Source organism: Malurus melanocephalus, unplaced genomic scaffold (genome assembly GCF_030028575.1).
Source record: "Malurus melanocephalus ecotype Western Australia unplaced genomic scaffold, MMel_1.1 scaffold_1017, whole genome shotgun sequence".
Lineage (NCBI taxonomy): Eukaryota > Metazoa > Chordata > Aves > Passeriformes > Maluridae > Malurus > Malurus melanocephalus.
Genome location: NW_026624249.1, coordinates 1 through 22,827, shown reverse-complemented (window position 1 = coordinate 22,827; position 22,827 = coordinate 1). Strand labels below are relative to the sequence as shown.

The following is a 22,827-nucleotide window of genomic DNA, read 5'->3' as shown; positions in this document are numbered from 1 at the left end:
ATTCAGATTTTCAGAAGGGTGCAGATTCAGCTGAAGAGAGACTCCCTCAGGCACATTGAAAAACGAAGTAGATTGAAGAGGAACTGACAAGTTGAAACACATCACCCTTAAACTAAAATAGAGGGGATTTAGACTAAATATTAGGAAGAAATTCCTTAGGGTGAGGGTGGCGAGTCACTGAAAAAAATATGTCTAGAGAAATTGTGGATGTCCCATTCTTGGAATTGTCCTAGGCTTGGTTAAATTGGTCCCTGGACAACCTGATCTAGTGGGTTGAACCCCTACCAACAGCAGGTGACTGCACACAGCAAAATTACTAGCTTTAGAAAAAAAAATCAGAGCATTTTGTGATGGGACAGCTGTTGACAGATGAATCAAATAGAGAACTGCAACGTGCCACCTTACACTGCATCTGACGGTGGTTGATAGAGACACTGCACCATCTGTGACATTTAGGAGCTATCCAAAATTTCATTACTGTACACAGTCCATTTCTAGAATATTAGGAGCTAAAACATAACAATGAAAAACGATTATCCAGTCTCTGAAGGACTGGCACATTTTCTTTAATAAGGTACTAGTCTAGCTTTGTCCCCTCAGAAAAAAACTTCAATTACCTCCCTAGTGGTAATTAAAACCTCTTGTGTTAGTTATTATTCTTTATTTACCCTAGTTTTTAAAATACTACTACAATACTCTGTAAGGAACTGCAAATAAAAATGCTTTTATTTCTTTGCAAGTACATGAAATTTCTTACTATTAACTTGTTATAAATTTCACCCCAACACAGATTATTTTTACCATTCAGATGAAAGAGAATGCAGAAAATTGGCAAGCTGCTGAATAAGTATCTCAGATTTTTGTTAGATTTGTCATTTTACCTTCAAACAGCTTTTGTACTGCATTATTGATTTCTGTACTTGGTTATGACAAAAGGCATCTGTTCGTTATGCTGACAGACCCTTTATTTGCATTTGAGCTTCTGGGGGGAGGGGAAAGAATTTACATTCAGCTTCTATCTACTGGCAGCAGAGAATCCCAGATCATATTAAGAAGAAAATGCCTAGCAGCTGCTCAGGAAACTGATAGAAGAAAAAAAAAAAAAAAAAAACCACCTCAGACAGAATGTTATTCAGCACAAACTGTTATTCAGTTTGTATTTCAAGAAAGGTAATAAAATAAGGCATCTGTCCAAATAAAACTGCCTAAAGGTATTAAAAGTATTTGGAGGGCTTACAGGTGTTCCCACTTCCTGTTCTAAGTGCAAAGGTAAAAGGTAAAGGTAAAACCCATAGATTTGCACAATGCTATTGGCAAATAAATTATATACTGATTTAACAGCGTCTGGGACAAACGATTGTATATATATTGGCCATCGAAACATCTATGTAGAAAATCCCACAAATTAGTCTGAGAATAGAGAGACAAAAAAAGGAGAGATAGAGTCAGTCCTTGATGGCCTTTTGGAAGACTTCATTCTGATTAATTTGAATTATCAAAGGAAACTCCAAATTCCTCTTTTCCTCTTTAAATTGCAGGGTTTAGTTCAGTGAAAAAAGAATGCATGAATGCCRTTGCAACATTTTGACAGTTTTCTTGGAGCTCCTGTACCCAAGACTTTTGTCAGAAATGCCCTCAAGTGTGTAAAGTAAGGATGTTTTTCTTCTTCAAATGGAACACAAACACTTAAATGCAAATGGCATTTAACTGTCACAGGAAAACTGGCTCGGAATTTCTTCACAGGGTACATGGTAGAATCTGAAGTACTTCTTGCCAGACTCACCATGGGATGAAGGATAAAGGACCAAAAGGCAAAATTACTATTATAAGCATCCAGTCTAACTTCCATACAAAGACAAYGAAGATTTCAGAAATGTCTCCAGTTCTTACCTCAGCAAGCCCAGCACTGCCTTTTTCTATTAACAATTCACAGGGCATGTCAGCACCCTTTTGCACACTACAATGTTATATTGCAAAGGTGAACCACCTTGTGCAAAAATCTTTCAAATTAACATTTTTACATACTGATCGATTAGCTAGAACATTACGGAATGCACAAAATACACAATTCTGCAATTGTAAGCGGTTTATATTGCTTCTAGCRCAAATGAGACTATAATTGCAGTACTGACTTCAACAAGTCATAGTTTCTACCAAATATAGGATCTCCCTGAAAGTATCTCAGTGGCACATGTCTCATTCTTCTCTAAAAACAAATCCTTTATCAACACTGAAGAGAGCAATATGAATTTAACTCCATTACAGCCCTTACCTCCTCAGGTCAAATGATCTTGGAACAACGCTTTATGTGCAGAATTCTTTACGTGTGTATTCTTTTGGCTTTAGCATTTTTTGAGAACAAAAAGGAATTAATACATTGTGTATTTGTGAAGAACAAACGAGCAGTATTCTTATTTTAAATGTATTTCAAACAGCAGCCTTCAGTGACAACTAATTCTTAAACACATCAAACTGGAATACACACAAKCTCCTTGTCACAAAACAAAGATTAACAATGACAGATTTATAAATTGTCCTGGAACTAGAAAAACTGAGCAAATGCACTTGCTGTTCAAATGTTACTCATGTGAAGATAAAAAATACATTTCAAAGCACCGCTGACATCTGAGAGCCCTGCTGACAAAACACAAACATAAGAAAACTTTTCTGTGATTAATTATACGCTCAGGAGTTCCTTTAGATTTCTCAGTACTTGACACTAACCACTGAGAAATGCTATCATTAGAGTGCCAAGGGGCTGCTGAACGCAGGTAAATAGGCATGAGAAGGCCCCAAACACCTATCACTGCTTCTAAACCACCATCTCCATTGCCATACTTTGTCTCAGAACTCATGCCCTGAGCTGGTCCACCTCATGTCTTCCCAAGCATTACATGACCACTGAGCGCAYTGAGATTAAGTGGCAACTGATAGGTATAGGGTGGGGGGTAAAGTGTCACATATGAGGTAAAAATAGTTCTATAAATCAAAGRATATTAACCTTACTTTTGATAGGTTGAATTAAAAAAAAAAAAAATCATTTGCCTTTACATGAGCAATSTCACTGAACTTCAAAAAAGTTGGATCTCACTTTGGGGTTGGACCACATAACTTCCTGAGGATCCTTCCAGCCGAACTTACTGATCTGATGAATAACTTTTCTCCCTRAGATGACAGATTGTCTTTCCTCATGATGCTATTGTTGGCAAACATCTGTCCACATGTGACCTTCAAGTCCTCCGTGCTTCTATCAGGGCATTCTAGTTTTAAGCACTCCCATCAATTAGAGTTAATGTATAATCAACAGTGTTTCCAGTGGAGTTGCAAAGCAAATCTGGCATTGGTACCACAGAACACACTCCACTGCATTCAGTAAAAATGCAATTAGGTTCTATCACTCCTGCCTACTTCATCAGAACAATCCAAGACAACAGCACAGGCAAAGGCTTTCCCAATCTATTACTTATTTTCATGGAATCCATACAAGAGTTCAAAGCAACAGAGCAGTTAGATGTGTTTATAATTTCTTACATCAGTAATTTAATCTCTATAGGACATGAAAGGATTTTCACCTCCTTTGCAGTCACAGTTGAAAAGCACATGTATCCTTCTCTCAGCACCCAGAATTACAGCATCAGACAGAGGCAACTTTTCAAGACTTGTTACAAGGAAATCCTAATCAGCATTTACAGAAGCTTACACCTGAGACTATTAGGAGCCTAAAGGAAAAAGCAGAGCAAAACAGAATGTCTTGCATCCCCTTAAAAGTAAGTTAGCCAGTGTTTCTTTCCATAGGAAAGTGAAGAAATCTGTAGTGCATTTCATCAATATTTAAATATGATTTTTATCAGGTAACTCACTGGGGAGAATATTCACATATATCACGAGACCCAGGCTTCAATCCCTCCTCTGTAGGATTTGGTAAGAGGCATGAATACAGACCACACTTAGGAGAATCATGTGCTGCTTGGAAGGCTTTAGAGCCACTTCCACTTTCCCCATGGTCTCATGAATATTTYTGCGATCATATACAAAGTTGAATACTTGCTGCAGGGAAGTTGGAGAAGCCAAGCAATTAGCATGCTCATCTGGGACATGCAAGACTGACTGAAAATCCTTTTCCAAATCAGATCTCTGGTTCTAGAGATACAAAAATAGAAATGTGCTATTTTTCTCATAAAACTGATGTCTATGCAGGAATATTGGTTTTTCCACTGCTTTTTGCATTTTTAAAAAAAGTAACCAGCTTAAGCTTTCTTAATTCTAAGAAAAAAAATATTTCACAAAAAGAAAAAGATTTTACAGCTCCAGATATTACTGAAAATTGGTTTATTTAATGATGATATTTCACAAATACTATAAACTCAATGTAAGAAATAACCATGCTACTAAATGCAGCAAAGCTTGTACTATTTGGCCTTTACAATAATGGTTTACAATAATGATCTCCTACACCAGGCAACCAGGTGTTTTCCACTAGTGTGACACCAACTGCAAAGACCTGTGGTGAATGGGAATTGCATCCACTATCTGCTACCCCACTCCGTGAGATTGGAAATTCATGCAGAAAACACATTCAAGTTCCCACTGCAGCAAAAGATGCTGAATTATCCATAAGAGCACATCCTTCCTTTCATTCCTGCACCACTGAGAAGAGCAAAGGGGATGAACATCTGTCCCCTGGCTCCTTTCTGGGCTTTATTAAGAAATGACAGTCACTTGCCTTTATTTGATCCTTTTTAGACACAAGCTGAGAATAAGATGCTAGAGGATTCTGTACTTAAGAAGTGTCATGAGTTGAAGCAGAAAATGTGGGGTTTGGGGAGTGGGGGCTTGAGTGGCAAATACAAATGCTATAGCCTGTCACTATGCATTTTACAGGCAAGACATTCAATGTACATTTTGAGTTCCTTTTTAGATTGCCCCAAAAGCTGCAAGATTTTTTTTTTTTTCCCTGAAGAATATTATGAACTATCTGATAAACTATTTTAGCAGGGAGGCACAATAAATTGTTGAAACTCAAGATGGTGTAAAATCTCCTGACTTGAAAGAAATTGTACAGGAGCACAGAGGCAACAAGCCTAGAGGACAGACAATAGTCTGAAGCATCCTTGCTGTTATTTTTCCTCTGCTTCCTTTCTAAACCTTTCCTAAGTCTTTTCTAAGTCAAATCAAGGTGATTTGAAAAGGGCAAGTGTGATATAAACAAAATACTAAGTTTTCCTACATCTGGCTCATACCTTCGACAGTTCCTAAGGGAGAGGGAAGATCTCTCTCTCCTGTTATGCAAGGTGTTACCCTTTTTTGACAATTATAAGGTGGCAGCCAAATCTAATGAGGCTTCAGAACCAGCCACTCCACACTATTACAGAAAAAGCCAGCAAGTGAAAAATAGAAATTAGTGTAACAACAATATTTTCCATGAGGTGTCAGCAGAAGTATCTGAACATATTGCTAAAACCTTGCAAGTGCTTTTTCAGGCTGCTAAAGAGTCACAGGAGAATGAGTTTCATGTGTGTGATATAAATAACCTTCCGTAGTTTATCTTTCAGTTGCTCAGTACTCAAGTGGCATTTACTGCTCACTTTCTCTTTCCCTCTCCTACCTTCACATCCACTATGGGAATTCTGTGCCGCTCTTCCCCCTTTGCCTTCCTTACCCTGACAAACCTCTCCARAATGTAAATGATCTTCCATTTGCTACCTTTAGTTTCCAGCCCCCGGCAACCTGGAAAAAAAATTACTGTGCCACATCTTTCATGTTGAATATTCACATAATTAAGAGTATTCAAATTTACCCAATGTCCCCTAAGAACTGCACACTTGGCTGTGAACACTCATTTTATGAGAGAAAAATAGGATAAGCAATATTAGAGTAAGCACATATTGCATGAACAGTCAGGATGACCAAATGTAAGTTCTTTCTTGATTAATATGATTGACATATGTAAGAAGTCAAACACTATACTCACTCAGTAACATACCCTTCCACTTTAACCACAAGATTTTTATGTTTATGGTCCAATAAGGCCCATGATACTCTAAACCTTAAACATATGYATATATGTGGCTAGATTCTATATGAGAAAATAAAATAATTAGAAATGGCCAAATATATAACTTCAGTCTTGATAAATAGCAGAAACCTTGATTTACTTCTTGGTTACCCACTAAAGACTGTAAAACATATATTTTCAAGAGAAACATTATGCTCGAWATTAAGTTAAAGAAGCCTGCAATGCGCAATAGAGTTCATTAAAGAAGCATGAATTCTACTACATGAAAGGCATTACAAATACAATACACTGGAACCTGGAAAATGAGATTTTTCTATAGTCATATTTTAACTAACTGAATTTATTTCGCAGGGAAAAACAACATTTGAATACAGGGACAATAGACTCATAAGCTTCCATTTCAGGTTTCACTTCAAATGACAGAATTCAGAAAAAGTTATCAAGTAGATAACTTTAAAAAACCCACAAAAAAAACCTAATAAAAATGCAAATTCAACATCTTCTATGAGTCAAACTATCATCTCATAATAACAAAGGCCAGTTGTGTCCCATTCCTTAAGTCTCACACAAAAATTTATTTCAATGACAGTTCCAATAGCATGCAGCTGAAGGACTATTGGTAAATCCTTAAATTATGACACTGCATCTTGTTCAGATGGAATGCAGAGCTGCTGTCAGAATGCAGACTCCACTTGTAGCTCCCAAGATCTCTTTCTTTTTTATCTCCCACCAGAGCAGGGAGGAGAGGGGCTTGTGGTTTCCYTTTTAGCKGGAGTACTAAATTGGGRAATACCATTCCTAAAACACAACCGTAATGTCAATGGCAAATTTTATATTCCTATTGAAAATGTGAAGCAGAAATCACAAATCCAAATATGGATCAATAATTTGGTCACATCAGTTCTGAACAGAACTCCTGCAAACTGTAGCTCCTCTGTGCAGCATAAAAGTTTACATTACATAGTCATTCAAGAAAATTCAGTGACTTTTTATTTTAAAGTGTGAACTCTAACACCAATGTTATACATTTTCACCTGACTATTTTTCTCTATGTGCAAAAACATTTCTTCCATAGACATTAATCTTTCTAAAATATAGTTACTTCATTTGCAACCTAAGAAACCCTTAAGAATGCAAACAGAAAGGAGGCAAATTACTCACCTGCATTGGAGCCTGTCAAGTTATAACGTGCATTCAGCTTTTTAATGATATTTTCATGGATCTGATACCAGTCACTCTCTGTGTTGCACCTAGAAAAATTATAATTTCCTTAATTCTGGAATGGGAACACCAAGTTTATTAGACCAACTCCACAACTTATCCCTAAGTAAATCCTCTTTAGCTCACAAAACAACACAACAGGAACTAAAGCCCCACGAAACTGCCAGTCTCAATGGAAAGCATGCTCTTACTTTTTGAGAAAGGCACCATGAAATACCTGCTTTGTGTGGCAAAGGATGGGAGAAAGATAGGAGCAATTATGGTGAGCAACTCAGCCATGACCAAGTTCATTTCTGAACAGATCCATCCTTCAGGGCTAACCCACACAAAAATCTATCTTGTGACACTCAAAAGGATACACAGGACTCAGAGCTGGTCTTCACAGACAGAAAYATCTGTGTTATACACTTCAAAGTTACTTATAAAGTCTTCAGCAGGTAGTCAGTGAAAGAGCAAATTACATTTCAGTATACATTTAGAAAACAGCTGGTTTTCCATAAGGAAAACCTGACTATGTTCTAATGATCCCTTTGCAAAGTTAAGACTTGAACTAGCCTTAACATTAAATCTGATTTCTAGTGATATTTCTTCTTCCATTGTTATTGTTATTTTAAAACAGGTAAAATTTTAAAAACCCCAAAATATAAAAGGCAGAYAAACCTAAGCATTTGTTAGCCAATAGGGAACATTTATGTGACTTCARTGTTCCGGGAGTATAAATGAGAGCCAGCCCACCTGTCTACTATTACACTAAATTGCTTTTCTGCAGCACTSACTCCAACAGTTCTAATTCAACACAGATGGAGAGAGAAGAAAGATATCCATGTTTTAAGAGATCTGAGTGCCACCCTGAGAAGGGCAGAACTTTCTCATACAGGGTAATACATGTCCCAAGCATATGTACTTAGAATTGACCACKCCACAAAACAGTTCTTACTGTAATGTCCAAGATCAGCAGGAAATTACATGCATTGAGTTGCTCCCAGAAAAAGGAACTTTCTTCCAATTGCTATCAGYCAAAATCCACTGTTAATTCAGGCAATAATTTTTAAATTTTCTTTTGATTTTTCATTCTCCAGCACTGCCTTTTATACTTTTTTTATTCCTGCTATTTAGCTGTTTTATTTCACAAAAAGATACTCTGCCTGCTTTTTTTCTGCAGTTACAAAGTACTTATACTAGATGCCTAGGCAGCACGAAGCACTTAAGTCCTAAAAGCACTTTATGTTCAAGTAAGAGAGCTTCAGAATAATGTGAAAAATGCCAAAACATACAAATATCTAAAAGGATGTAGCCTTCACCTTTAATATTATCTCACTTTATAAACACACCTGTAGAACTAGCCAAAATTTCCACACTGTGATAAAAGAAACAGCTACTATACATTTTTTGGAACATAAAGGAGCTAGAGCTGTTTACTCACACTGCACTTAACACCACTGATTTTGATGCAAAATGACTCTAAGATRCTTCCAAATATTAAGAAAAAGAACATTTCTTACATGTAGACTTTTAAGACGAGGTCATCCTTTGAATCTCCTGCCAGCAAATCTGCAATACTGAGGACTGCACAGCCAAAGGGACGTCTATATTGTACATTGCAGGCATTCTTCTTTTCTCCAGCTCCCATTCGTCCTGCCAAACAAAACACATACTTGATGCATAATCCATGGATATGGATTGGACATAAGCCTGTCCAAACCACAGAAGGGAGGCAGCGAGCAATCCAACTCAGACAATGCCAAGTACACMCTCATTAGGAAACTGGTCCATCTTTACTACATTCAGATAACAAATGGTACTGCAAGACCACTATATGTGTGATGATCTTGAAAGGTTTCAGACCACAGGCTCTGCTCATCCTCTCATGACTCCCACTCAACAAACACCACTAGGCAATACCAAGTCATAGAAGCCTCATGACACTATGAAATTAAATTTAGAGTTCAGACATGACAGAGTGTTCAATATTCACCATTTGGTAAGAATTATTTTACTCTGGTTGTGGCTCCCCATCATTTATGTGAGAGGTGTTTTGAYTGAGCCATTACAATTTAGTAATCAAATGCTGTTTCCAAATAGGCAACTGGTAATTGACCAGTTGCAGAAAAATAAAGAAGAGATGAAACATGAATAGAAAAGATGTCTGAGGGCAGAAGAACAACTTCTGGTAAGGAAAGAGAGAAGGCAGTTAAGGAAAAGATATCTGAAACAAAATATTTTTTCTAGCCTTTTCTATTTGATTTAAATACAATTTATGAATCTTCTCACTGTGTTCCTGGCACTTGAAACTGCCCTCTTCCTAGCCATTTTACTCAATTGTGCACTAGCAACTATGTATCTTTTCCACCAAGTCTTAATTTCTGACAAAAAATCCCTATGGCTGCAGTTGCTGCAGGGTAATATCTCCTCCAAATATCCCTATACATCACAGCAGCTTGAAGAGTAATGGTTCATTTTCACACCACAAAGCAGATAAATGTTGTTTTAACTTTTTAATATTTCAGTGGWTCGTGTATAAACTTGACTGCAAATATATTTGAAAATAATACAATTGGAAAAATCCTACTCTTTAATATTCTTTAAAACATTTTTTTCTTATTAACTGTACTAACATCAGAGTTTACCATATATTTTCTAAACCCTTGCCAATAAAAACAAAACACWGTGTTTTGATGAAATATCAAATCAGCATAAAAATGCAAGGAAAATTATTTCTCAAAGCAGTAAAATAAGGTTTATTTTGTAACAAGTTGTTTCTGAACTCAGCACAAGTAACAGCAACTATACTTCAAACCAAAATGTCTTAAAAAATAGGAAGAAAAGTTATTATTTAGTACTGCACTGATGGAACTAGAGGCAGTTCACAGAGAAAATGTATCTAAGAGATCAGAAGCAGACCAAAGATTATTGTTTCACATCAGTACAAMCCAGAAAATAACTTCCTAAAATAAGTACCTAGCACAAATATATACTTTTCTTCTCCACATTTTTTCTACAGGACCAGATACCTATCTGTAGCATCAGAGATTGAAATTTTTATGAAATACTGTCAATTTTCTTCCCTATTACCCTTTTTAAAGGGGTCAGGGAGAAGACTAAATTAATCGGAACTATTTCAATTCTACATCACRTATTACATACAAATCAGGTACACTAAATGTCCAGACAAGCTTTTCTTTGTTCTAACGATGTTTGAAACTACACTTGAGAACAAAAATGGACTCCCCAATGACAACTCCATCATCTTAACACCATTTATATTTGACACTTTCATTTTGTTTTGTGAGAGTAACAAAGTGTACTCCATCTAAACTCAGCARTATACTTGATAAATAACAAAAAATAATGTTGAGAAATCCAAAGCAATCTTTCCAAAAAACAAAGGCATTTTCTTTTCCAAAACTTTATTCGAAAGTCCAGCTATTATAAAAAATCGAAAATCTAGCCCCAAGCAGTTTCATTTACTGTCATATGTCCCACAAATAGAAGATTATACCTACCTATCCGGATAATGTGCACAGTGATATAGATGTCCTTCCTGAGTTCACTGCTACCCAAATCCTGCACAAGATCAGAACCTCATTATTTATGACTCCTGATTAAAATGTGACATTTAAAGAGATATGTACACACTGCTTTCACTGCCAGTGAAAGTGATAAATGAACAGTGAGTTCATTTATGCAGCATTAACAAATCCCTTCAACACTTCAAATTGGCAGTCATGCACTCAAAATGAGCGTCCTAAAACATCATGGTAATAATTTGCCATAATGTAACAAAATCGTGGGAGGGCACAAGAGACTTGCTGTGTGCCTTGAACAGCAGAGTTGCATTTGTGCAATTCCAAATATTCTGGAAGTACAGAGAGTGCTGCACAAACAATTGTTTGGGTGTAAAAAGTACAAGGAGCAAACATAACTGGTCGTTGTTGCAGAGAGAAAGGCTGGTACATAGACCTACATGGAAGTTTGATGAGTGTCCACATACTGCCAAAAAACATTCRAATTGGGAGTTCACCCACACCCTTCCGCCCCTCAAACCAGCTTAGACTTGAYGTTCACAACAATGTACAAACTCAAGGAGCAGTTCTGAGTCAACCACAGAGTAAGAATTTAATCCACCTTCTATTCTCAATATCCAGCACAGAAAAAGACCAAGACTAGGAAGAACTCACCACAAAGAGAGAACAGTGTCTTTCAGGCTTTTCTGGACATTTTGGCAAACCATTTCTATTCAGTCTTAAAAAAAATCTTTCACTGTAAGAAAACAAATATGACAGATATGTTGAACAATACTACAGCAAAAGTAGATCTCAGTTTGATCTTATTTCTAGATGCAACCTTCCTCAAGATACAAACAAATGAAATAATTTTTCTGAAAGTCTCAACCGTATCAAAGGAAAAAAAAGTGAACCACTAGTGAAAGCTGATGATTAACTCAATCACCCAACAGTTACTAAAAACCCAATACAAAATAGAAAACTGATTGTCATTTGGAAGAAYGATATTGTACATCCTAGTACACACAGAAACACAAGCAATAAAATCCATTTATCCTAGAACTAAAATTAGATGTGTAGTAAGTTGGTATTGATTCTTGCTAAACAAATGTCAACATYGCCATGCTGGTATTCAACCAATATGCTTTTTCATATGTAGGATAATGATCATAGGAGACATTTTTCTTACATAACTCTATTTAAAGCTCTCACTACAGTACACTGACTTTAGCAGTTTTGCAAGAGTTTTGAAAGTTTCAGCAGGACAAATTTAATCTTTGAAATCCTGTTTTGCAATCTACTGTGGGGAGTYAAATGCTACAGCTGATTTAAATACTAATGCTGCTAGTAGGGAAATGCAGAGAATTCTTATTTTCAAATAGAAGAGGGCACAAGACCCCATTGGAAGAGAAATTACTTTTTGAAATATTCCCACTTGATAGTAGGATTTATGGATAAACTCTCAGCAAACCTGGCAGTCCATGCACAGCAATATTATGAAAAAGCAAGCTTTCCATGCTTCAGATAATTCWAAGACACAAAAAATAAGAAATGTATAAGAAATGTATGAAAGAAATGTAACAATGATATTTCTGCAGCAATGTGGAAGGTGGGAAAGGCAAGCRAGTAAGAAGTGCTACATACACTTCCCTTCACCCTCTAACCCCCAGCCCCAGCTGGCCAGATCCATGAGTCASGATGTCCTGTAATGCTTAAACCAGAAATAAAATTTCCTAGGTACAACTGGGTTTTTTAATCAGCTTCTGCTTATTCTGGAAGCCAGTAAACACGGTTCACCACTGCTCTATATCAAGACGGCTTTTCAAAATGCAGCTGGAAAATCACTTGGAATATGCTGGACAAGATCCAGCTCAATAGAGACTAATTAAATCTTTATTGCACCAGCATTTGCCTTGTAGAAAATCTGCATTGATCATTCACAAAATCAGTCATTCACATGGAAAGGGACCTCAAAGGGCCTCTAAGTCCAAACCCCTGCTCAAAGTGGGGTCAGCTATAAGGTCAGATTAGCTTGCTCAGAGCTTCAGCCARTTGGGTCATGAAAACCTTCAGCTAKGGAAATCACAAAGGCTCTCTGAAAAACCCATTCCAGTGTCTSACTGCCCCAATCTTTCCTTTGCATCCAGATGGACATTCTCTTGTTTCCATCTATATCCCTTGTCTCTCATTGTCCCACCATGCACCATTGACATTATTTATCTTCTTGTAGGTAAATGGGGATAAACTTTTTAACGGGGACTGTAGCCATAGGACAAGGGGTAATGATTATCAACTAACAGTGGGTTGATTCAGACTAGAAATAAGAAAATTTTTTTACAGTGGCAGTGGTAAAACACAGGAACAAGTTTTCCATTGAGGTAATAGATGTCCCACTCATGGAAATATTCAGTCAGATTGGACTCTGATCAACAAGGGTCAAGACTCTGTGATCTTGGAGGTCTTTTCCAACCTTAATGATTCTGAGATGATGTCCCAGCTCAATGCAGAGGGGCTGGACTAGATGACATTTACAATTCCCTTCTGAACCAAATCATGCTATGGATCTGTGATTATTCTGTGACTCAGCTCCCCTCGAAACTGCTTCTTCTGCAGTCCAAACAAGCCCCACTGCCTCAGCCTGACCTCCCAGGGCAGGAGCTCCAGTCCACAAATGTGAGGCCTGCTGAACTCACTGCAGCTCATTAATATTGAACTTGTACTGAAGGACCCAAGGCTGGCATGGATTGACCAATGCTGTGCAGGGGATGATCATTCCCCATAAGCAGCTGGCTGAGTTCTTGTTGACACAACCCAGGATGCTGTTCCACTCAGRAGCACATTTCTAAAGAGCTTTGTCTGGAGAACGCTTTATGGCTTTATGTGCCAGCTATCCAGGAYGAACCCATAAATACTTAAGACTTTSTCACTTTTTCTTTGTGATTATTTGAAAACTTTTGTGSAATCTTCAGCTGTACAGCTTTTAGATCAGACATCATAAAAGGCAGAGCCTCAAAAACAGAGCTGAGCTCACATATCAAAGTACATGAAAATGTTATTTCCCCAGCAAAATGCTATTCTTCTCATTYGTGTTTTATGATACAGCAAACTCCTGAAGCTTAGATCTCCATGAAAACATTAAAATTGAGTTTTAAAGACTGCTTATGTAAGTGMGTTTTTACAGAAGAACAAGTTGGTATTTTGCTGTTGATTCACCACTGTTTTTCAAAATACTTATGCCCTTTCATTTAGAAAGTAGCTCATTTGCAGTGGTGGAAAATACCGTAAAAAAAAAGTGCAGAGCGTTGTTTATAGGTCTCAGAGCATTGTTTATAGGTCTCACACAGTTCTTGTACTTTGAACAAGAATTATTAATTATATTGTCAAAGCAGGTAAAGTTTCAGGACCCCATTATGTGTGACACCATACAAAACAGAATACAAATGAAAAAATCCTTGTTCCAGCAGTAACAGAGCTTCTGTGCACTGAAGTCTGCAGTGCATTGGTACATGTCAGTAAAAATTGGCCAGTAAAGGCAATCCTGAATTTCRCCACTTTATCTTCATTCTGTGTAAAAATGTAAAAGTAATACATACATACATATGTATTTCACTATGTATTTCACATATGTATTTCACTATGCATTTCACTATGTTTGTCTTTAAAACAAATGCCAGATACGTTGGTTCAAAGAAAAATACCACTCATAAATTATCTTCATAGTTTACCTGCTAACTGGGAAATACATTTAACTGGGAGTGTATTCTGTATTTAATTAGGTTTACACTCCACACAGACAAAGGCACATCTTTTGAAAGCTTCCTATTCACTATCCACTACAATATGACATTTTCAAACTCTGCTGATACTCACAGATCATGAGATTATGGTTCACAACACAGCTAAAAGCCAAAGACTTTTGTGATGCCACAAAGAAATATACTGATTGCAACAGATATGTAATGGTTATGCAGATCTAATTTCCTCATTTGAATTTGAAATTTCCTTTCACTGAAGCAGAGGACCCAGTCGTGATAAAAAAGCAAACCAAAACCAACAACAAAATCTTAATCCTTGTCTGGTGCTTTATAATACCTTTTTTTTTCACTAGAAACATATAATAGTACCAGTTACAGCTCAGATTAAAATGGTTATCTTTGAACATTTCCAGGGAGCAAATGCAAGCAGTTAAACTTGTAAGATTACAAGACAAAAATGGCAATGTTTCATCCCCGTACATAGAGCATAGGCAATTTTATACCACTTCAAAGGATTCCTACAGAGGCAAACAYGTTACAAAAAAGTGCAAAGGAAAGTAAACAGCCTTCATAAAACAAAATAAAGACAGATTTCCCAAGATCTGAAAGCTTGGCTTCAAAAAAGCAGTAAAAATCTCAGAGGGTTAAATTGAGAGCTAGTATCTCACTGCACAGCAGTTTTCTCAGCAGTCACCTACTCATACATAGATACAGCAAACACACACAACGTACCCTACAACAGAAACACCTCTCCTTTGTGTAAAGACAATTTGATTCTAGTTTAGACTACAATAAATTCCTTATGAGCACCAATCTCGCCACTTAAACGTGTCACACACATTTAAACTCAGCTGTCTGCCCACTGAAAATAAAGAAATAACTAATGCTGGAGAGATTAATTTAAGAAGGTCAACAAGGGATTTTTGTGCTGTAACTTCTCATGTATTAGCAGAGTAACAATGTGTTCCAAATCTGCAGGCTTAACAGATGCATTTTAAAGAAACATGGCTGAAAATTGTTCTATTTTCATATGTGACCCCTATTTCCTTAGTATTAGCAGGAAAATATTAYCAGTCACATGATACCAGTCTAGACAGATTGCTTGCTCCATGATTTATAAACACACTATCAAGAAAAAAAAAAAAAGGGAAAAAAAAAATTCCAGGCAGATTTACACCACATGGCAAGACCATGACATCAAATACTCATAGTTCTCAGTACAGCTCCACTTTCAGACACCTTTATAAATGTTCTYTACTTGAAAATAGGTTACAGTGATTTCTAAAGTAAATAATGAGGGGCAGTAGGAGAATACTGCCACATAAYTCACCACCTCAAATTCATCACATTCCAAAACACTGTTAATGGATGCTCATTAGGAACTTGAACCTGAATTCACTGCATTTACAGCTAAAGACTCAATGGTTTTGTAAAACTCAGATCAGACATAAAATGTTACCCTCTTTCTTAACGGTGAAATGCAGAGAAATGTTGTATATTTAATAAGTTACTGAAAGGTCATAAAGCCTTAAAGTATATCCTTAATCTGAGAAAAACTGAATGATAAATGTGCCAACACGACTCATCAGTATCAGCTGATCCACAGTAAGTCAGCCCCTGTATTYCATCTGTTATGCACTTAAAAAAACATTCCCAAATTTCTAACTGCAAAATAGAAGGCAATGAGCAAAGGGGGACAGAAAAGGAAAATGAGTACTATAAAAATAAGATGTCAGCCAATTTCAGATACAGATTAAAGCAAAAACACTACCAAAAATAAATAAAACAAGCTTATGATGGGACATGGAAGCTTATCTTTCCATACCCTAGCCATGCTGACAACATGAGGGAAGAAGAAGAAAAAGAACATTCAAAGAATGTACATAGATTTATGCAGTGGAACCCAATTTGCCTTGGTTAGCTGTACAATTAACAAGGAAAAAAGGAAAAGAGAAATCAAAATAAGGAGAATGGAGGAAAAGCAAAAGAKTTAAATCAAGATCTTGCTCTCATCTTCTTTTACCTTTTTAGTAACTGAACACAGCCTTGAGAAATTAGTTTAAATTACAGTTTTCATAAACACACCCTACATTATTTTAGATATTTGCACTTGTATTTTAACTGAATGACGTTATCGCACATTTCTAAAGAGTCAGGAAGCAGTATTTCTAAATTATTTTTCATGAAGTACCAGGAGCCAGAGGAAGATGACACAGTTTAAAAACAGAATACTGGAGTCTATCAGCAGGTATCCACAACTAAAGAAAAAAAAATACCAGAAGCTGGAGCCTTCAGTGAGCTTAGTCTGCCATCAGGGATAAACATTTTGCATCACAGCATTACCAGTGCACAGACCTACAGATCCTTTAAGCTGAATTACAGTCTTGATTATTATCCTAGTCACTGACTGAGGTAACAGCATGGATACAAGCAGATTTGCAGTATCTTTCCCCAAAGATGGAAATTAGACCTGAAGAGAGCAGGAGGAATTAGTAAAGTGAAACAACAGCATTCAAGAATATTCCCCTTTCTCCAGCTTCCTATGTATTCAATGCYATTTTGAGGTTTACAAGCAGCAGGTTTGTATTTTATGTCAATCCTAACATGCCTTTTTTTGGTAGCCAGTGTGACTGCAACATATTCTTAGYGAGATCATCTGCAAACCAACTCTAACACCACTGGTGTTCAACACATCTCACAGTTACCTAAATCTGGCACACACATGCCAAGGCTGGTCCACACGCTCCCCTTCCAACACTGCATTCATGTCTGAATGTCACTCATTGTTTAAGCTCCATCACCTACATGAGAGGTCACCTCCTCCAGTGTTTTCATCATCACACTTAGAACAATTATTTCTCCTTTCAGTTTTCAATTTTTACAATAGAATCAGTAAGAGGGTTATTGGTTAATGCATATGAGAGACAAAATCAGTACCACATATTCCTCTTGCTCAGTTTGGCTATCTACTTAAAAAATGTGTCTATCCACACAAGATCAGATCAAAGATGTATACAACATAGCACCCTTAGTCCAACCACAGCAGCAGAAGATATCTGAGAAAGAATCTTTAAACAGCAGAGAGGTAGGTARATTAATTTCACCGAATATAGCCATTCCTGAGAGGAACTGAGCTATACCATAAATACAACTCATTTCTGAAACACCTGAGAGGGCTTACAAAAACATGATTAAAATCAGACTCTGTCTACACATGAAATGCAAACCCAAACCTTATCAGAAACRCTTGCTAGACTACACTTTTTTTTTAACGCATTCCTACCATATCTACCTCATTTTACTCATTCACAAATGTAATTTGTTGTAAAGTCACTTGCAGCAGCTCCCACACACAGGCTGAATAGGACAGTCTAGGTCATCAGGCAAAAGCAAATATGCTTCCTGAAACAGCAGCTCCTCAAAAAACACTTGCACTAGCCTGAAGGAAAACGTTAACTCTCTTGCAATTCAAGAATAGCCAGTATTTAAAGAGCAATTTATCAAAACTCTCTCATTAATGACAATGAATTACGCAGCATTGCAGAAAGTCAGGTTAAAKAAATGATTTGCAAAAGTACTGTGGTTTAACTCCAGCCAGCAGCTCAGCCACCTGCTCACTCCCCCATAGTGGGGTGGTAGAGAGAACTGGAAGGGCAAAAGACAGAAACCTTGTGGGTTAATATAAAGGCAATTTAATACCTAAAGCAGGAGCCACACACACAGGCAAAGCAAAGCAAGGAATTATTTGACACTCCCCTTGGGCAGGCAGGTGTCCAGACACTCCCAGGAAAACAGGGCTCCATCACAGGTAATGATGAGTGAGGAAGACAAATGCCATTATTCCAGCCCCTTTCCTTCTTTACCTTCCCCAGCTTTATACACTGCGCATGATGGCTTACGATGGTGTGGGATACCCCTGTGGTCAGGTGGGGTCAGCTGTCCTGGCTGTGTCCCCTCCCAGCACCTTTGTGCACCCCCAGCCTCCTCACTGCTGGGATGGGGTGAGATACAGAAAAAGCCTTGGCACTGTGGAAGCTCTACTCAGCAACAGCTGAAACATCCCTGTGTTATCACTCCATGTTCTCAACACTGTCCTCAGAACCAATCCAAAATACAGCCCCAAAACAGTTACTGTAACGAATGAACACTACTGCAGCCAAAACCAGCACAAAAAAAAAAAAAAAACCCAAAAGTTAAGCAACACAGAGACAGACTGTGCTGCAGTTGGGAGGGTTACACATACCACCCAAACTCGTGACATTCCCATAGAAACCACAGTGGGAAAAGAGAAAAGCCTCAAAAAACTGACAAGATAAAACACACATGGTGAAATGTGTAATTCTGGTGGAAAAAAATCTACATGTGCGAGTTCCTCTCCAGTTCTCCAGCAGCTCGGGCACTCAGGGCTAACACAGGTAACACCCAACTGATTCCAATAAAACTTTATTTTTTCAGATCCCTCAGGCTGCGTGTTGGGAATAACCAGACATTCCCAGTAGTGGTATTTCAGAGGACAAAGCTGTTGGGTATTAGAAGCAACTTTGTTCCCTGTTACTTATGGAACAGTCTTGTATTTAAGTGAGAGCCACAGGAACTTTTCATGAGATATTCTTTACAGACTGTAAAGCCTTTCAGAATATACATTTTCCTCATTAGATGGATCAGTTAAGCAAATAAATATTGGAAAGTGCAAGAGAAGCAATTGATTCTTTCAAATATACATCCCTGTAAAAAAAAAATCCAAGGAAAGATCCATATTACTACCAAGAGCATGCATGCTCAGTTAATGAGCTAATTGGCCACTCATAGCAAAAAAAAACCCCACAAAACAACAAGGAAACAAACAAAAAAAATTTAAAAACTAAATATAGTGTTTTGTAAAATTTAAAAGAAAACCCCACAAACAAAATCCCAAACCAGGAATGCTAAGCAATGGCTTTTAAATCACTCAGGATGCTGTGCTCAAGTTCTGGAAAACCAGTGATATCCCAGTGCTTGGCAGAAGCAAGTCAGCTCTACCAGGAGAGGCACAAACATGCCTGGGATGAGGTTGTTATAAACTGAATCATTCCCTGATGCATCCCCAAACCCCATCCAGACAGAGCAGTAACATCCACAGTGTGCTGTGATCAATTGACTGCACACCCCTGAGCTCTACGACAAAACCCAGAAATAAAAACCAACCCAAAATCCAGAAGGTTTGGAAGTGAATCTGGACACCAACACCAGTCTGCTCATCCAAGTCTCCATCCCAGCAGGAATGCCACGTAAATCTCACTTTCCTGGGATGTTATGAGCTCATTGCCCCTGTTTTTCCCCTTTGGAAAGCCAAAGCTTTACCACCAGCAGCTTTCATGCGAGCACATGATTTTCTGCTTAGGAAAAAACAAAAACCAAGATTGTTTTCCAGGTCTTGAAAAATACTTTAGTCTGATGGATGGTTTTTTTTTCTGGAATTAGTTTCTAAATATATAGTGCACCTACCACGGAATCAAAGGCAGGGCTAAAGACACTAACAAGTCAATACATTAAACGGTTTATCTTGTTAGAGGTTTTACAGCTACTTAATAATGAGTTTTGGTAACCACTGCCTGTACGTGTTTATTACTGTAAAACAGTCTTTAAAAAAATATAATCTGTAACAGCATAACCTTTCCTTTCAGCTGCATAAAAACACTGTACTCCAATCAATATCAGCCGTAGCAAGAAACTAAAAAAAGATCAGCAGAAGCCATAAACCACAGTAAATTATGTTCAGAGAACAGCTCACTGCCACCATATTTTATAGAAATTCTATTTAAAATTCACACATAGAAAAAAAAAATTAGATATAGAGAAAAAAAAAGCAGATCTGGACAGGAGATAGAGCAAATAAGTTGCGTTGTCTGACAAGCAGAATAAGAAAAGCTGAAGAGCAGACTGAATCTGACCTTTAAGGGTCAGTCACATTTTCCATGTGCTGCTAAAGATCTCTCACCAGGGGAAGGAGGGGGCAGGAGAGAATAAATTCATTAAAAAAAACCCATCAGTGTTTACATGAAGTAACCCGTGAGAAATTATTATTTTACAAATCAGAGCAAATCTCCCTTTCCTTATCCGGACAAGAGGAAAGTTTAGAATCACCCTGCCAATATTTTGGTGTTTGAAGGTTTTACACATCTCAGAGTTTGAAAATAGTCAGGCTTTTCCATCACACAGAGTAAAGAGCATTCCTCCCACTCCAAATCCAGAGGCACTGAAGGGTTCCACAGCAGCTCAGTTCACAGAGCTCCAGAAGAGCACAAGCATTTCTTTAGCCAATAACAACAAAATTCAAAACAAACCTACAAATATAAACTCAACCTGGACTGTGAGCCCACTGCCAAGGGAACAAGTTATTTGCTCTTTAGTTTTGCTGACCTTCCTGAACAAAAAGTCATGAAGAGATGATGGCACAAGGAATCAAAGTTGCTGCCACCTTATTACCAGGACAAAGGAGCCATAGGCTTACACCCCAGAGCCCCCACTCTGTTTCATCCACCTGGAATCAGGTATTTATTAAGAATAACTGCTCATTAGAATTCCACATTAAACCAAAACAAACAGGTTAAAAATGTAGATAAACTTACTATGGCTTGGGGGAAAAAAAAAATTAAAAAGGTGCAAACCCCCCTGCTTTTCCTACTTGCTTCTTTTAAAAAAGCTTGGAACATCTGCAGGAACTGCCTCACCAATCTATCCCAGGGTTTACTTACTATTTATTCCCAGGCAGATTTCAAAAAATGAGATGACCCCGTGGCTGCCCCACCTTTGGCTGCATTCCCAAACATTCCCAAACATTCCCAAGATGCAAGTCTTGTGAAAGGTGCCAGCCACCAGCCCTCCTCCTCTGCAAATGCTGCTTATCTCACCTACAGCCAAGATTTCCTTCTTTTCTGGTCCAAGACCACTTCCCATCAGTCAGGAAGATGAAAGGAAAGCAGATACAGAGGCATGGTTGGAAGCAGAAGTAATTAGGATGTTGGAAACCAAATCAAAACAGAAGATACAGCTTTTAAGAAATCCCCCTCTATTAATCTCAGGCTAAAAGAGGGATAAAAATGTTTCTATTCCAATGATGATCTTTGAAGAAAAAAACTCAATATTGGGTACAAGGAAAAAAAGTAACTCTCAAATGGAACAACTAAGCAGTATTTCCATTTATTACCATTTCCTTAGCTAAGCCAGGTAAAATTACCTCCACTGCCTGTTTCCATGCAAAACTCAAAAATCAGAAATATTCCTAATCTAAATCTAAAAGAGGGACTTGAGACACCACAGCCAAGTGATGCGCCCCATAAAAAGCAAGTACAGCAACGCTGTAATTTTCTTTGAAAATTTGGTGGTTTATGGTTGTTATTTTTCCAGGGATTTTTCTTTACTGGTACACCTTTTTCTTTCTACCTTTCTGCCAGCTTCCCTAGAAGAAAACAAAACAAAACCTCTATGACTAATCCTTCGCTTTGCCAGCTGACAAAAATCACCGTGTTACCACAGCACATTTAAAATGAAATTACAATTTTCAGGGGAAAATGTAAAAGCAGATTCTGGTCCTTTGCCTTCCCCCTCATCCCCGAGGCATCACCCTGCACTGACATCCTTCGTGAGCCAGGGCTGGAGCTTCTTCCTTTGGTGGGGGGGATCCTCAATATTTCAGTGATCATTGGAAACTGGACAGAAAATCAACAGACTGGACAAAAAATCCACATCAAGACAGAGAGGGAACGGCCTCTGCCATCTGGAACTGATGTGGGAAGGTACCATGGAGGAAAAGGAACTGCTCAAATGTCCTGAGGTACCGTGAGATGCTACAGCCAAGCCAGAGGGAACACAGAAGCAAATGGATTCAAGTGCTCCCACAAACCTGAAGGTTCCAGACAAGAAATTACCAGTAATTACTAATAATATAATTTTCATGCAGCACTCATCAGCATGAACCAGTTCTGTCCTCACAACAAAGAGGAACAACAAAAGCCACAAACAGTTACTGAATTAGCTTATTAAGATCTCTGTGATTTTTTTGAACCTTCATAACCATCAAAATTGGTCTGAATGCACAAACATGATTACAATAAAAAGGCCCAGATGTCTTCTGGACACGGCAGCATCAGATCCAACATCATATTGCAGAGAAGAAGCTCTTTCATGGGAAGGAAGGCTGCTCCCCTGGACTCACTGCCTGTCCTGCAATGCTGCTCCTTCACAAAAGGACTGGACCACAGGAGGAATTTTGGAATCTGTTAGTTCCAGTTTCAAACATGCTCCTCTTTAAAAGAGCACACACTCACCAAATGCCAAAGGTGGCCAAGCAGAC

General features: G+C 37.8%; 1 protein-coding gene across 1 annotated transcript in view; it reads right to left on the bottom strand.

Moving 5' to 3' along the window:
• The window catches only part of LOC130585942 (dedicator of cytokinesis protein 4), a gene marked incomplete at its 5' end in the record, with an annotated part of 103,986 nt that extends 92,489 nt beyond the window's left edge, over window positions 1–11,497 (bottom strand). Inside the window, 4 exons of the mRNA XM_057386628.1 lie at window positions 7,178–7,266; window positions 8,740–8,872; window positions 10,741–10,801; window positions 11,416–11,497. Of these exons, the coding sequence (XP_057242611.1) occupies window positions 7,178–7,266; window positions 8,740–8,872; window positions 10,741–10,801; window positions 11,416–11,497 (365 nt within the window). The remainder of the gene's footprint in view (window positions 1–7,177; window positions 7,267–8,739; window positions 8,873–10,740; window positions 10,802–11,415) is intronic.
• Window positions 11,498–22,827: the final 11,330 nt, after the last annotated feature.